We start from the raw sequence: 14,058 nt of genomic DNA, 5'->3' as shown, positions 1-14,058 counted from the left end.
CTTTATAATGAATCTTGTAATACAGTTTTAAATAAAATATAAAAAAAAAAAAAATCCACACAAACAGTGCTCACCCAGCGTCCAATGCGATCCGCCATGTTGTATGCACAAAACAGGAAAACTGCGCAGTAAACCAGTTGAATCAGGAGCCACTGCGCAGCTTGTCCACACGGCACAATAGCGATGAGGACAATCAATTTTTTGTTTTCTTTGTAAATGTTTCATGTTTTGTGAACATTTCAGTTGTGTGATATACATGTCTACTGTATCCTGTGTTTTTAAATAAAATATATAAAAAAAAATCCTTTTGTGTCAGTTAATTTGATTGAGATACATACTGTTTCCTTATTTTATATTTTATGTTAAACTGTATTGTTTTTAAATAAAATATAAAAAAAAATTACGAAGGTTTATAATACTACGGGTTATATCATGTGTCAGTGTATATTCCCTTAGAGATGTGTAAGTCTTTCAGTTCATGTACACAATGAGTTTACTGTTTATCCCTGTTTTTGGGATTGAAGTATTTTTGATTGGTAGTGAACTGATGATATGCAGCCTTAATGACCCTTGTGTAGGCAACAGGTTTTAACCCCAGTTAAGCACCTGACTGCCAATTCTCATTTGTTTCGGCCTTGGTGCGAGTCAGAGCTGGTGATGAGTGCATAACGGTTTTTGCTCTGGTGTGAGACAGTGCTGTGTGATACAGTGTTTGTTGCTGGTGGGGGTGACACAGTGACATAGTTGTGTGACGAGTCTGGCCAGAAGTGCTACTACCTCTTGACTTTCATTCGAAGACCTCCCTGAAATATTTCAGGTGACTTTATAAATGTCAGGACAGGAAATTCCAGGTGAGTTATTAAATAATCTACCACATAACAGTGTTAGGTGGGTGGGACTGTCTTAATGCAAGGCAATGAGCGATTCTATCGCTAGATGCAAATCTGATTACCTCCATTCCTCTAAGTGCGTATAACTCGCGCAGGATTAGTTATTCCCAGAGAGTATTTCCGCAAGTTTGGGTGTCTTGAAAAGAGAATATTATATAGGCTCTGTATAGCCTGTCCTGTTTTTATCACTTCCAGAGTGACGATCATAAGAAAGGAAACCCCTAATTCTTAATTAAAAATTTGTGTCATACTGTAATTATTTATTCCCCAAAACACTTAAGAAAATCACTTGACCAATAACGCAATCTGTCAAATAGTCTCTTGAGATTAGATTTTTAGATTTTGCCACCGAAGTGGCTAGTTTATTGTGCACCCCATATCCATCCTGTGGACGGTAGCGCGAGAGCATATGGATACACAAAAGGCCTAGGAACTAGGCCCCAAAGGGTTAACAGGAATACATATGGATTTATATCTATATATCTATAGTTCACTTATCTGTTACAAGCAAATTTAGGAAATTTGCTTAGTATATCTGGTATTTTATTTTCATTAATAAGATATCTTGACATGTCACATAGGTTATTATACTGTCTGTCTCTGTATTCCTCAATAAGTGGACAATTAAGCACATAGTGTTCAAGAGTGACCATATGCCTGATCACTTAATTTACATTTAGTTTGATCATCATCTGTGTCTCCCAAACTGCCAGAAGTACTTGTAACCAAGCCTAAGCCTGGCCACTACAACATCAGTCAGTCTGTTCACATTGCAAGTTGCTCCATAAACATACTTATCTACGTTCATGTTATCATAGTAGGTTATAGATCTACTCAGGCTTCTAACTGCATTCCTATAACAATCACTTTCATTATTTACTTCTCTCCTAATATTATTCCTAATGCTAGACACAGTTATACCAAAGTTATATTCTACATTCTCCTTCTCGATACTCTTCTTGGCTAACATATCAACTTTATCATGAAGGAGTAATCCAATGTGTGATGGGATGAGAAATTATAAGAAACTTACAAAAGTTAAGTTGGTTTATATGATAATGTTGCTCGTGTCTGAAGTTCTGCCAGTTTGTTGTATTTTGACCTGCAAGTATGTTACTGTATAATATATACATTTACTTGTAAATCTAAATGTCCAGTGCATAAACGCGCAGGTGTACATTGGAGGTGTCAGTGTGCGAAGGGGTGCACTTAAAAGTAGGGGGGGTGTTTGTGTTTGGGGGGTGCATGTGACCCTTCCCCCCCTCCCCCACCTGTGAACTGGGGTGGCTGGCGCGCGAGCACAACTATTCGCTCTTAATGTCAGAATTTTTCCCGTTTTTTGCTGTACGCAAATTTCTGGAGTTTTTTCCCCAGAGTTTTGATTTTTTAATTTAGCGGAGGTTGAATTGTTTAGGTTACACGAGCCAATAAATACTTTTAGATACTTACAAATGCAGCCACGATACGTCTAGTAACGAGGCGACTGAGAAAAAATATCTAACGTTCAAATTGGGCTATTTAACACTGTAGGTGCGAGGATGTGCTGGAACACTGAGGGGAATGTTATTGTATTGTATTCTACAAATTCAAGAAAACTGTCGGCATGAAGGTGACTTGTAACCGTAAATCTTGCTAACTTTCAGATAGGAAGTAGTAGCGAGGTAACCAAGATTATATTAGCAAATGATTTAGTATCAGCGCTTAGCTTGCACAATAAGGACCGGGTTAATCCTGGGAGAAGCGGGACACCCACGTGATAGTTTCTTATACAAGTGACACGCTTTAAGTTTAATATTAAAAGATTCTTATATGTGCGCAGTTTACTTCAAAGTTTCTTCCGATGACTGCAAAAGATGTGTTTACATTCTTGTCTTGTTCTCAACTCTTCATTTTACTCAGATGTATAACTATTGAATGTAGTGTCAGCTTCCACGATCGACACCATGCCCAGCCCTTCTAGGGTAGGGTAGGTGCCTGAGCCCGAGCCTGTAGCTCATAAGACTGTCATTCCCATTTGCTCCCTTGGGGCGGGGATGGCAGACCAGAGAGGCCTAGCTTGTGGCTAGGCCTGGGGACAGTTGGTCCCAAAGATGAGGAGGTACTTGTGCCTCCTCCCATGGGAGACTTCGGTCTCAGACACTCCCTAAAGAGGGAGCCAAGGCCGGGCCACCACTTGGAAAAGGCCCGGGCCGGGAGAGTACCGGCTAATCTTTAATAAATAATCAGCTTCCACACAACACCCATTAGCAAAAGCCTGTCCATGAAAAGTTTTATAGAAGATTTCTTCCTTCGGAAGGACCTTCTCCCCCCCCCCCAAAAAAAGCCCAAAACGTATAAATACTCCCTGACAAATCATACAAAACCCTTGTCTATATCCTGTCCGGCACTGCCATCATCACCCTCAAGAACATAGTGGAGGAACACTACAGCAGACCTATTAGCCCATACAAGGCAGTCTCTCAAAACCATTTCCACCTACCGACATCTAACATTTTCCCAGGGCTACCAAAGAATTTGCTTCAGTACCTTGGGTACTAATCACTCTTATCTTAAATACTACCCAAGGTTTTAGCTTCTATTTTCCTACGTGGCAAATTGTTCCACGCATCGGCAACTGTTTGAAAACCAGTGCTGTTTGACCTTTGTAGGTTTAGCGCTTCTTTATTATAATAAAAATTTAAAACTAGTACTTGCCTACGTCCTTTCTAAATCTAAATGCCTGGCTTAAATCAGTTCTGGTTCTTACTTGATATCCTCGGTACTTTACTAATATCGCCTTTTGTTTATCCCCACCGCAAACTGTCCTTTCGATCTATTTCCTTTGTTTTATTAAATACGCCATACACTAGATCCAGGCACCTACTTATGAAGACACTTGCATGCAACACGACTCTTCGCATAAACACATGCTTGCGTAATTCTGACCCATTCTTTTCTTTCTCACCAGCAATATCACCTCTTCCCTTCTCAGCCGTTCACACAACCTGTAAAGTCTACCTTGGATCCTACGAATCGCGACACTAAAGTAAACATTAGCAACATACAAAGGGCCAGAACTGTGCATTTTAAGACAGTGAAGTGATAAGGTAGGATTGTAAGCGGTTATATTCTATACTGCACACGCTTGGAATTTACTTCCCTTGACATATCCCTCTTGCGTAAATAATCCCACAAATCTTAGACTCCTCCACCTGCATAATTCTTATGCTCCAATCATGAATACTAATCCACAGTTATCATTCACTGATAACGTAACACTGTACATACCCGAAAACAGCTTAAAAAAAATCCCTACTAATCCCTCCACCAGACACTCGTGAACCTGTAGACCGGGTCCTGCACACAAGCGAAGAGCATCAGACACAACTGACAACCCTCCCGTAAACCTCTGCACATGGATCAGCTCCCCTGATTAACAATTAACCTAGACTTAGCCACCACGATACAACGTATCCACCCACCTTTGTTTCCTCCTCAAACCCGTGCCGAATGAGAATACTAATTATGCCTGTCCATCGTGACGGCACTACCATTTCTCTACCAGTATTCAGCATAGCCTCGGTATCTAGCACCGTTAAGTATCCTCAAATGGGTGACGTTAAAGGGATGTCTAATGGAATGGCTTGGGTAACTTCCATTACACTGTGACTGAGTTTTTCCACAAGATACTGAAACAAATACGACCAGGGCGGAGAATGATTGTGTAGGTGTAGGTTTTGCTATTTTGTGTAAAACAGTCAGGAATTTGAAATCTTGTTAAACTGCATTAAATAAATGTCCTTTTACCTCCTTTGAATTGCTTCAGTATTTAATTTGAGTCGTCTTGAGCCAGGATAATGTCTACAAAGTTGTTTTCGTGCCTCCGACTTCATTTTTCACCACCAGTGTTGCTTCTCAAGTACAAAGTTCGTGCTGCCCTTGGGTGACAAGTCTCATTTTGCCAGTTTTATTGAATAAAGTGATGTTCATTTTTCTTGGATAACTAAAGATCTCTTCTGGTTGGCTTCAAAATAATACTAAATTCACTTTAAAATAAAGGTAACCATTCGGTTCCAGTAGGTAAAAATCGTAAATTTTACAGAAGTGTTTTAAAATACTTCGAATCTTATAAATTGCTTAAGAATGCCTTTTCTGATCGGCTTCCAACTTTTACCATTGGTGGTGGTTATTAAAACAGCTTATCACTTTGAGAAGTGTAAATATTTTTTTCTATTTTAAGCAAATTGGTTTCCCATGTAATTAGTCGCTACCTCTTATGATCATCTTCAAATCCCAAGTGTTGGCGCATCTTACGAAGTCCCCCCACCCCCCCCGAGTTGTGGGTGCCAAGTTGATATTTTTTGTTTGCGAATTTGATAAAATTGAGGTTCCATAAAGATTTTGTAATCCCCTTGGTATCGTTGAATTTAGAAATACTGCGGGGTTCACCCGTCTGATAGTTTCAAATTGTGCTGGATAACCTATTAAAATTAAGCTCCGAGTTTACTGTTAATATATATTTTTTTTAATTTCATTAAAGTTTCCATTTAATAACTTAATACCTCCTGATCGGTTTCAAACCCGAAACGCATGTTATCTAATTTTGATTTGCTTTTGTATTAAATTTGGGCAGTGTACGAGTCGGTTTTCTTGCAGAATTGTAGAGATTTGTAAATAAAAACTAAAATTTAAAACTTTCAATGTTATTAGTTTAATGAACACTACTAAATTTTCAGAATTATACAAAAGCTGACACATTACAAAGTTTCTACAAAACTTCAAAATTTTTAAACTCCTTATTCCAGAGGCTTCAGATTTTTCAACCTGGTGAACTATAACTAAAGGTTCGTGGAGCAACATGTTGCTCTCTGCTCAATATTACATTTCTGATACTTTAAAACCTGCTCTGGTGAATCTTAAAAAAAAAAAGTTAGGGTTGTTTTTGGCTTGTGTAGATGCGAATTTAGAATTTTCCAAGGAATCGGTAAAATGTTAATTTGTGAATGACTTTCTATTAGCTTCAAAACGTCTATGCAAATAACTTTTAAGCTTATAACGCTTGTATTCGTTTGGGTATTAATTTCTGTAAGATGCGTAAAGGATGCCTTTTCGGAGTGGTTTTATTCTAAGCTGATGTTTTTCTTAATGGAAAGTTTGAATTGGATACTAACTATTAACTTCCTAATTTTACCATTAAAAAAAAATTAGTGAATTTAATTAATGAACGCCTCGTCTGATTTTCCATTTTTCAATATTCGTATTTAATAGCTTTCAAAATGTGATATTATCTGTACTATTTCTATCATGTGCCTTAAGGACCGGGGCGCTGGGATAATACAATACAGACAGCCTGGAGACTGTAATGTGAGATTGAGTTTTTTTTTTTATTCTTCTAGGGTTGACCTAAATGGTCAGTGCTCTGTAAATGTCACACTAAAACAAATTACTGCATGAAAACCATTTAAATTATCTAAATTTAAGTTAAATTCTCGCCTACATGTCCCAAGATCGTAGGACAAACCAATATTTATGGTTTGAGTTGCAGCACTTGAGAGTTGACTCAGTTGTGGGAGGCCCAGGAGCATTATCTCGGCAAGGTACACAGCCACGCTTGGGTCCCTGATAGTCACCAGGTTTATTACAGTACCCGAGGGGGCCTAGCAACAGTACCCGAGGAGCCTAGCATGTGTAGGTGCAGCAGCTGAAGCTCAACCCAGTCTTAAATATATGTATAAATTTTACTCACTCTGGATATTTTTTTTTCTTATCTCTCATAACGCTAATAGTGGAATAGAGGGAGAAGGATATATGTTGGGAGTCTCTCACTGCTATATAACTGAAGCCAATAAATTGTTTATAGACCAGTTATTCTATTCTGGATCTCCTAAGAGCAGTTGCTTTTAACCGGGGGGGGGGGGGGTAGACAAGTCTTCCCCCATCCACGGCCGGTGGCCTGGTGGCTAAAGCTCCCGCTTCACACACGTAGGGCCCGGGTTAGATTCCCGGCGGGTGGAAACATTTCGACGAGTTTCCTTACACCTGTTCTGTTCACCTAGCAGCAAATGGGTACCTGGGTGTTAGTTGACTGGGTCGCATCCTGGGGAACAAGATTGAGTACTTTAATGGAAATAAGTTAGTCCTCGATGACGCACTGACTTTCTTGGGTTATGCTGGGTGGCTAACCCTCCAGGGTTAAAAATCCGAAAAAAAATCTTACAGGAAAACTCGCAGCTCTAGCTCGTATTTACTCGTATACACTTTAATGTATATAATTATTCTTTTTTACATTTGGAATTTAATGAAGGTAGAGGAGGGCGTGTGATGTAGTTCAGCTGGGCTTGAGGTCTCTGGGGGAGACCTAGTTTAACCAATTATATGGTCACACCTGCCTTGGCAAATGTCGGGTAGCCACGCCCACGTCTAAGGTCTTTTGTTCTTGACGGCGTCAGACCTAGGAGTCAGGTCGTACACGTGGTTGTGGGGTGTGCTTGGACTATCATATAAGCCCAAGTAAGAGCATGATCGGGAGATTTGTGCGGAGCTCTGGCCTGGGTGCAGAGCTCGGGAGAAGGCTGCTGAAGTCTCTGGAGGGACTGTTGGAGGCATTGGGCAGAGTACTGGCTTGGCACAGTACTCGTGCTATTTAGGTCTTAGTTTCTGTGGCAAACTGTCCTCTGAACTATATTGTAAGTTATATTCATTTTGGTAAAGTTGATTGTATTCCCAGTCTCACTGCTTATGTATAAAACCCCATTTATCTAATCCACAATGTTCTGTTCCCAAATATACTATTGTACAAGGACTTAATAATAAACTGTTTGAGTAGAATAGTAATATTCACTGTCCGTTATTTATTCATTAGTTTTTCAGTTAAAGGAGTGAGAGGGTGAGTAGTGTGGAGTGGTGGGTAGAGTAATGAGAGGTGAAGTTGTAGTCACCAGTGACCTCACATTACCTACCAACCTCCGCACTCATCCCTCCTACTGCCTTGCCTGTCCCCTATTTATTGACTCCCTCCCCTTACTCCCATATTACCCACTTACATCCTATTCATTCCATTACCCCCCTCCCTACATGACAGGCGGGGTGAACCGTGAAAAGACAGGTGTGATAAATGGAAATGTCTAACACAGGTTAACAGGTGTGCTCTGGCATAAAAGTTATAGATAGACCTGACTTCGTTAATTTCTTGAGGTTCTAATTCATTACGTTCTTTCATGGTTTTCATGAAATGCTCTTCAGCCGTATAGGAAATATTAAACATTTCGTTAAATTTTCAGTTTAATTTTGTAATTGCATATTAAGTAGCTTCCCAGTTTTGTTTTAATTTTAAGATATTTAGGTGTGCCTAATTTTTTTTAAGGCTTTTGTTTATAACTTGAGAATGTCTTACCTGATCGGCTTCAGATTTCCAATGTTGGTTTACTGTACAGTGGGAACAATTCAGTTATTAGCAGTCCTTCGATCAAAGTGGCCCATCCCAGGCTTCCTGGAATGAACTTTTAACTTAAAAACAACTGCTTCCTCTCAAACGTTAAAAAACTATCTTCAGAAAATATTTATACCATTTATATAAACTTCAGTGAAAACTCTGGATTCTCCCCGGAGCTGTCCAGTATTTTTCTTTCCCTACCAACGTCCAGTATTGGGCCCCTACTTAAACAAGATGGGTCCTACACAGATGACAGCAAGGAAATGAGTGAGCTACTAAAGTCCCAATATGACTCAGTTTTTAACAAGCCGCTAACCAGACTGAGAGTCGAAGATCAAAATGAATTTATGAGAGCCACAGAATTTGGTTAACACAAGCCTATCTGATGTTATCCTGACGCCAAATGACTTCGAACAGGCGATAAATGACATGCCCATGCACTCTGCCCCAGGGCCAGACTCGTGGAACTCGGTGTTCATCAAGAACTGCAAGAAGCCCCTATCACGAGCTTTTACCATCCTATGGAGAGGGAGCATGGGCATGGGGGTCGTCCCACAGTTACTAAAAACAACAAACATAGCCCCACTCCACAAAGGGGGCAGTAAAGCAATAGCAAAGAACTACAGACCGATAGCACTAACATCCCATATCATAAAAATCTTTGAAAGGGTCCTAAGAAGCAAGATCACCACCCATCTAGAAACCCATCAATTACACAACCCAGGGCAACATGGGTTTAGAACAGGTCGCTCCTGTCTCAACTATTGGATCACTACAAGGTCCTAGATGCACTAGAAGACAAAAAGAATGCAGATGTAATTTATACACACTGCAAAAGCCGTCGACAAGTGTGACCATGGTGTAATAGCGCACAAAATGCGTGCTAAAGGAATAACAGGAAAAGTTGGTCGATAGATCTATAATTTCCTCAAACAGAACACAGAGGAGTAGTCAACAACAGAGTAAAGTCCGAAGCAGCTACGGTGAAAAGCTCTGTTCCACAAGGCACAGGACTCTCTCCCATCTTGTTCCTCATCCTCATATCTGAGACAAGGATGTCAGCCACAGCACCGTGTCTTCCTTTGCAGACACTGCAAGGCTCCAGGCGGACATCAACCAAATCTTTCAGTGGGCTGCAGAAAACAATATGAATTTCAACGATGAGAAATTTCAATTACTCAGATATGGTAAACATGAAGAAATTAAATCTTCAGAGTACAAAACAAATTCTGGCCACAAAATAGAGCGAAACACCAACGTCAAAGACCTGGGAGTGATAATGTCTGAGGATCTCGCCTTCAAGGACCATAACATTGTATCAATCGCATCTGCTAGAAAAATGACAGGATGGAGAATGAACCTTCAAAACTAGGGATGCTAAGCCCATGATGACACTCTTCAGGTCACTTGTTCTATCTAGGCTGAAATATTGCTGCACACTAACAGCACCTTTCAAGGCAGGTGAAATTGCTGATCTAGAAAATGTACAGAGAACCTTCACGGCACGCATAACGGAGATAAAACGCCTCAATTACTGGGAGCGCTTGAGGTTCCTGAACCTGTATTCCCTGGAACGCAGGCGGGAGAGATGCATGATTATATACACCTGGAAAATCCTAGAGGCACTAGTACCGAACTTGCACACGAAAATCACTCACTACGAAAGCAAAAGACTTTGCAGACGATGCAACATCCTCCCAATGAAAAGCAGGGGTGTCACTAGCACGTTAAGAGACCATACAATAAGTGTCAGGGGCCCGAGACTGTTCAACTGCCTCCCAGCATACATAAGGGGGATTACCAAGAGACCCCTGGCAGTCTTCAAGCTGGCACTGGACAAGCACCTAAAGTCGTTCCTGACCAGCCGGGCTGTGGCTCGTATGTTGGTTTGCGTGCAGCTAGCAGTAACAGCCTGGTTGATCAGGCTCTGATCCACCAGGAGGCCTGGTCACAGACCGGGCCGCGGGGGCGTTGACCCCCGGGACTCTCCAGGTAAACCACCCTTTACATTCTATAAACTGCAGCTTTACATACTTTTTTACATTTTAAATGTTTTTATTAGTTACAACGAAAACAAAATTTATAATGCAAATTTAGCTACACTTGCAGGTTTACGCTATCGTTTGTGTTGGCAGATTCCAGAGTTCTGGCTGTTCTACGTTGATATACATTGTTCGCTAGTTCGCGCTCTGGTACATGTGGTAAACTGCGAGTTAAGTCACCTCGAGCTTGCAGTGACTGCATCACAGCTATTGCTGTGGAAGGACCTGAGAACTGTTCTCGTGATGTAGACTGTTTGGTGGTAGTGTAACCTGTGGCACTGTTCAGTCTGTTCATAACATGATTGTTTGAGACGATGCGAGACAGTTTCACGTCCTGTGTTAACTCTGCCTTGGTCTAGCTGCCATCTACGCACTTTTGTAGTTGGTGTTAGAAAGATGCCGAGTTGTGATTCAGGAATCAGTTTAAGGATGTGCCGATTGTCCCCAGTTAGCAAGTTTCCTTTCTTGCTGATGCTGTACCGATCACAGCTGCTTTGTGCATACTGCTGTTTGGCGAACTCGTCACTATTCAGGAAAGCTGTGCTTGTTACCTCTGTCAGCTGAAAGTTAGCTTGTTTAGGGACTGTTAGTTTGGTCAGTCTGCATTCAATGTAGTTTGACCTGCACTATACGCCTACACATTAAATATATTTAAGTACGGTATTTTCCGGCATAAAACGTGCGTTTTTCCAAGTCATGGAAAAATCACCCTGAGCCTTGTATGGTCAGGGTCAAAGGTAGGTATTGGGTTACACTTTAGAAGTTATTTGCTATACGTTACAACTGCTTGGAAACTGCTAGCAAGCAGCAGACATTCGTTATAAACTAACATCCAATACCAAGGGCTTTCTTACCGTACGTAATAAGTAAATCGGCTTAAATAGTTGTAAATGGTCGTAAAGTATTGATTGCATATCATAATCGGCAAGTCTACATAAACCTGATGAAAAGACAGCTGGACAACGACACTCCATTCTCCACCCCCAATGTTTTCACACGAAGGGTATTAAAAGATTAGGATAAGGGTTCCTAATCTTATTTACAAGCGAAGAGCTGTTACCTACATAAGCTCATTTGAAAGCTCTTCATTATGAGACTTACAAATGTGAAACGCTATAAAGTTAGAGCCAACTGTGGGCTAGCGATTTCATTTGGTCAAACTGCATTTATTTCATTGGTGTCATGGTGTATAAACATTTTCCAGACTAGTCATCTTTGGAATAAAATCTCTAAAGTTTTTTTTTTATTTTATTTAAAACAGTGAGATACAAATAGCAGAAATATTAAAAAGATACACGAGAAAAGCTTACTGCACAAGAATCTCACTTAACCCGAAACCTAATATTGATAGATTCGCTGCCTGACCACGGTGGAGTGCGGTTGTGCTCTGCACCCCTCTGCTGTTTTCAGGCGAGCTACCTCAGTTCATCAACAACCATTGAGTAGTGAGGACGTGCGCTGCTCATTTTGGGATATCAAAATGGCGGAACATGCAGTACGGAGAGTAAATACTATCTGCATAGAGCTGGTTCGTGGTACGTTGAGTGGAGATACGATGAACGTCCTTCTCCCTAACATCATCAGGGATACATATGGTATTCCCAACGAGGAATTGTATGGCGTCGCTCTTAATGGTTTAACAAGAATCTTTGTGAAATTTCTACGAGCCGGCTTCTACACAAGAATTGTAGAGCATTACCAGGAACAACGCACGAGTGAATTCAGCAATGGATGTTCTGTTACATGACGTCTCTAAGTACTTCACATGGGTGAAGGTACGGAATGTACCCTTCGAGGCTACGGCTTATGGCCTACAGGAGTTTTTTCGCAGTTATGGGACAGTGCATTCTGCAACCATGGGGGTGTGGAGGGATGGTCCGTATGAAGGAATGCCGGAAGGTTCTTACACCCTTAAAATGTCTTTAACAAGGCCTATACCATCCTATGTTACGATGACCGGTTGTAGAACACAGGTTTGTGTACTATGCTGGTCAGAGGAAAACATGTCGTCTGTGTAGCTCTTATGAGCACATGGCAGCCCAGTGTCCTAGGAGACGGGCTTCTCGAATTCTGGAAACTCCAATTGTGATTCATCAGTCGTGTGATTTTGTGCCTGGCTCTGATGCCTCGGGAGGCTGGAGGCCTGACCTCTGGAGCGAGGAGGTCGACCGGGAGGTGGCGGCAGCGGAGGAGACGTGTCACTCTCCCAGGGGCGTCGGGGGAGTCGAAGGTGACATCTGAGGAGTCTTTCGTCCAGGAAGCTTCAACCCAGGATGGTTTATTGGCAGATGTGATAAAGGATTTTTTGGATGGGGAGGAGCCCTGTGCAAAAGGTGTCCTCAGTTTGTGAAGCTGGAGCACTGGAGGGACAAATTGTGGAGGAAGACTTGAGTAAGAAAGGGCTGGAGCGTGTGGTGGCCGTGGAGGTACACCAGGAGGATTCGTCTGAGGGTGATATATGTGTAAGTGGGAGTTCTAGGAAACTAACTGCGGCATCAGAGATAGAAGAGGTCATTACCCCGGGGCAGAGGCCGGGGAGGAAGTCATGGGCAGCGGTTGTGGAGCCGATGCCACATAGTGGTAGAGGTGCGCCTGAGTTGCAAAGTGGGAAAGGGAGGAAGGAGGTGACTGCACAGGGAAACTTGAGTGGCAAGGGAACACGTAATGTTAAAAGTGCAGCGAGTAAATCCCAGAGGCATAGGGGAAAGCCGCCCCCTTCTGTAATTTTCAGATGTCACGCTTAATGTTAATGGACTTAAGACTGAGGTCAAAGTTTGGTTGGAGTGGTTTTTAAGGCGGTTTGATGTCGACATATGCTTTTTGCAAGAGCATAATCACAGGGCTGGTTGTGAGTTGAGGGTGAAAGGATATCGGATGTATGTTACCAGTGGTTTGCAATTGAAAGGTGGGGTAGCAGTGGCGGTAAAGGAGACCCGCCCCTTGCGTGTCATCGGTTGGGAAGAGGTGGGAGGGTCGTGAGGGTGGATGGTGTCTGGGGTGAGAGTCGAGCTAGTTTTGTAGGAGTTTACATGCCAGCAACTAGCAATACCAGGGTAAAAGTAGATTTTGTCAGAGGTATTGCTGTATCACTTGAGAGGTTTGCCTGCTATAACAGTAATAGGTGGTGATTGGAATTGTGTGATTAGGAGTGATGTCGAACTGAGAGGGGCGGGTTGTGTGCTGAGGGATGTATTGCGAGATATTGGGGTTGTTGTGGTGGGGAGGGGGGGATACCTAGTGGAGCACACGTTCGTCCGTAGGGGATATGAAGCGCGATTGGACAGAATTTATATTAAGCAGGGTATAGATGTTGTGAGGGTTCAAACCTTCGATGTGGGGTTTTCTGATCACAGGGCGGTAATAGCAGATTTGATGTGGGATGGAGTGGTGCGTATTTATTCTGGGTACTGGAAATTAAATGTAAGGCTTCTTAAGGAGGAGGGGGAGGGGCATTTTTTCAGTGATTGGTGGTTGCCTTTTTGGGAGGCTAGGGACAGGGAGATAGATCTGTTAGATTGGTGGGAAATGCAGGCAAAACCGGGAATAGCGAATTTTTTTAAGGTTAGGGGACGAGAAGAGGCGAGGTGGCGTTTTGGGTTGCAAAATTATCTGGAGGGACAGTTGCAAGATTGTTGGGGGAGGTGGTAGGAAGGATGACATGGACAGTCTGCGGAGTAGAATCGCTGAATTACACAATATGTTTGATGCAATTAGG

At 42.0% G+C, this 14,058-nt stretch overlaps 1 protein-coding gene across 1 annotated transcript in view; it reads left to right on the top strand.

Annotated features, from left to right (window-relative positions):
• Nucleotides 1-648: 648 nt before the first annotated feature.
• Nucleotides 649-14,058, top strand: part of LOC128703829 (uncharacterized) — an 85,659-nt gene continuing 72,249 nt past the window's right edge. The window contains exon 1 of the mRNA XM_070103777.1: nt 649-851. Within this exon, the coding sequence (XP_069959878.1) occupies nt 830-851 (22 nt within the window). The 5' untranslated portion in view covers nt 649-829. The remainder of the gene's footprint in view (nt 852-14,058) is intronic.

This window comes from Cherax quadricarinatus, chromosome 87 (assembly GCF_038502225.1).
Source record: "Cherax quadricarinatus isolate ZL_2023a chromosome 87, ASM3850222v1, whole genome shotgun sequence".
Lineage (NCBI taxonomy): Eukaryota > Metazoa > Arthropoda > Malacostraca > Decapoda > Parastacidae > Cherax > Cherax quadricarinatus.
Note: the sequence above shows the minus strand (reverse complement) of the source record. Positions and strands in the feature narration are given on the sequence as shown.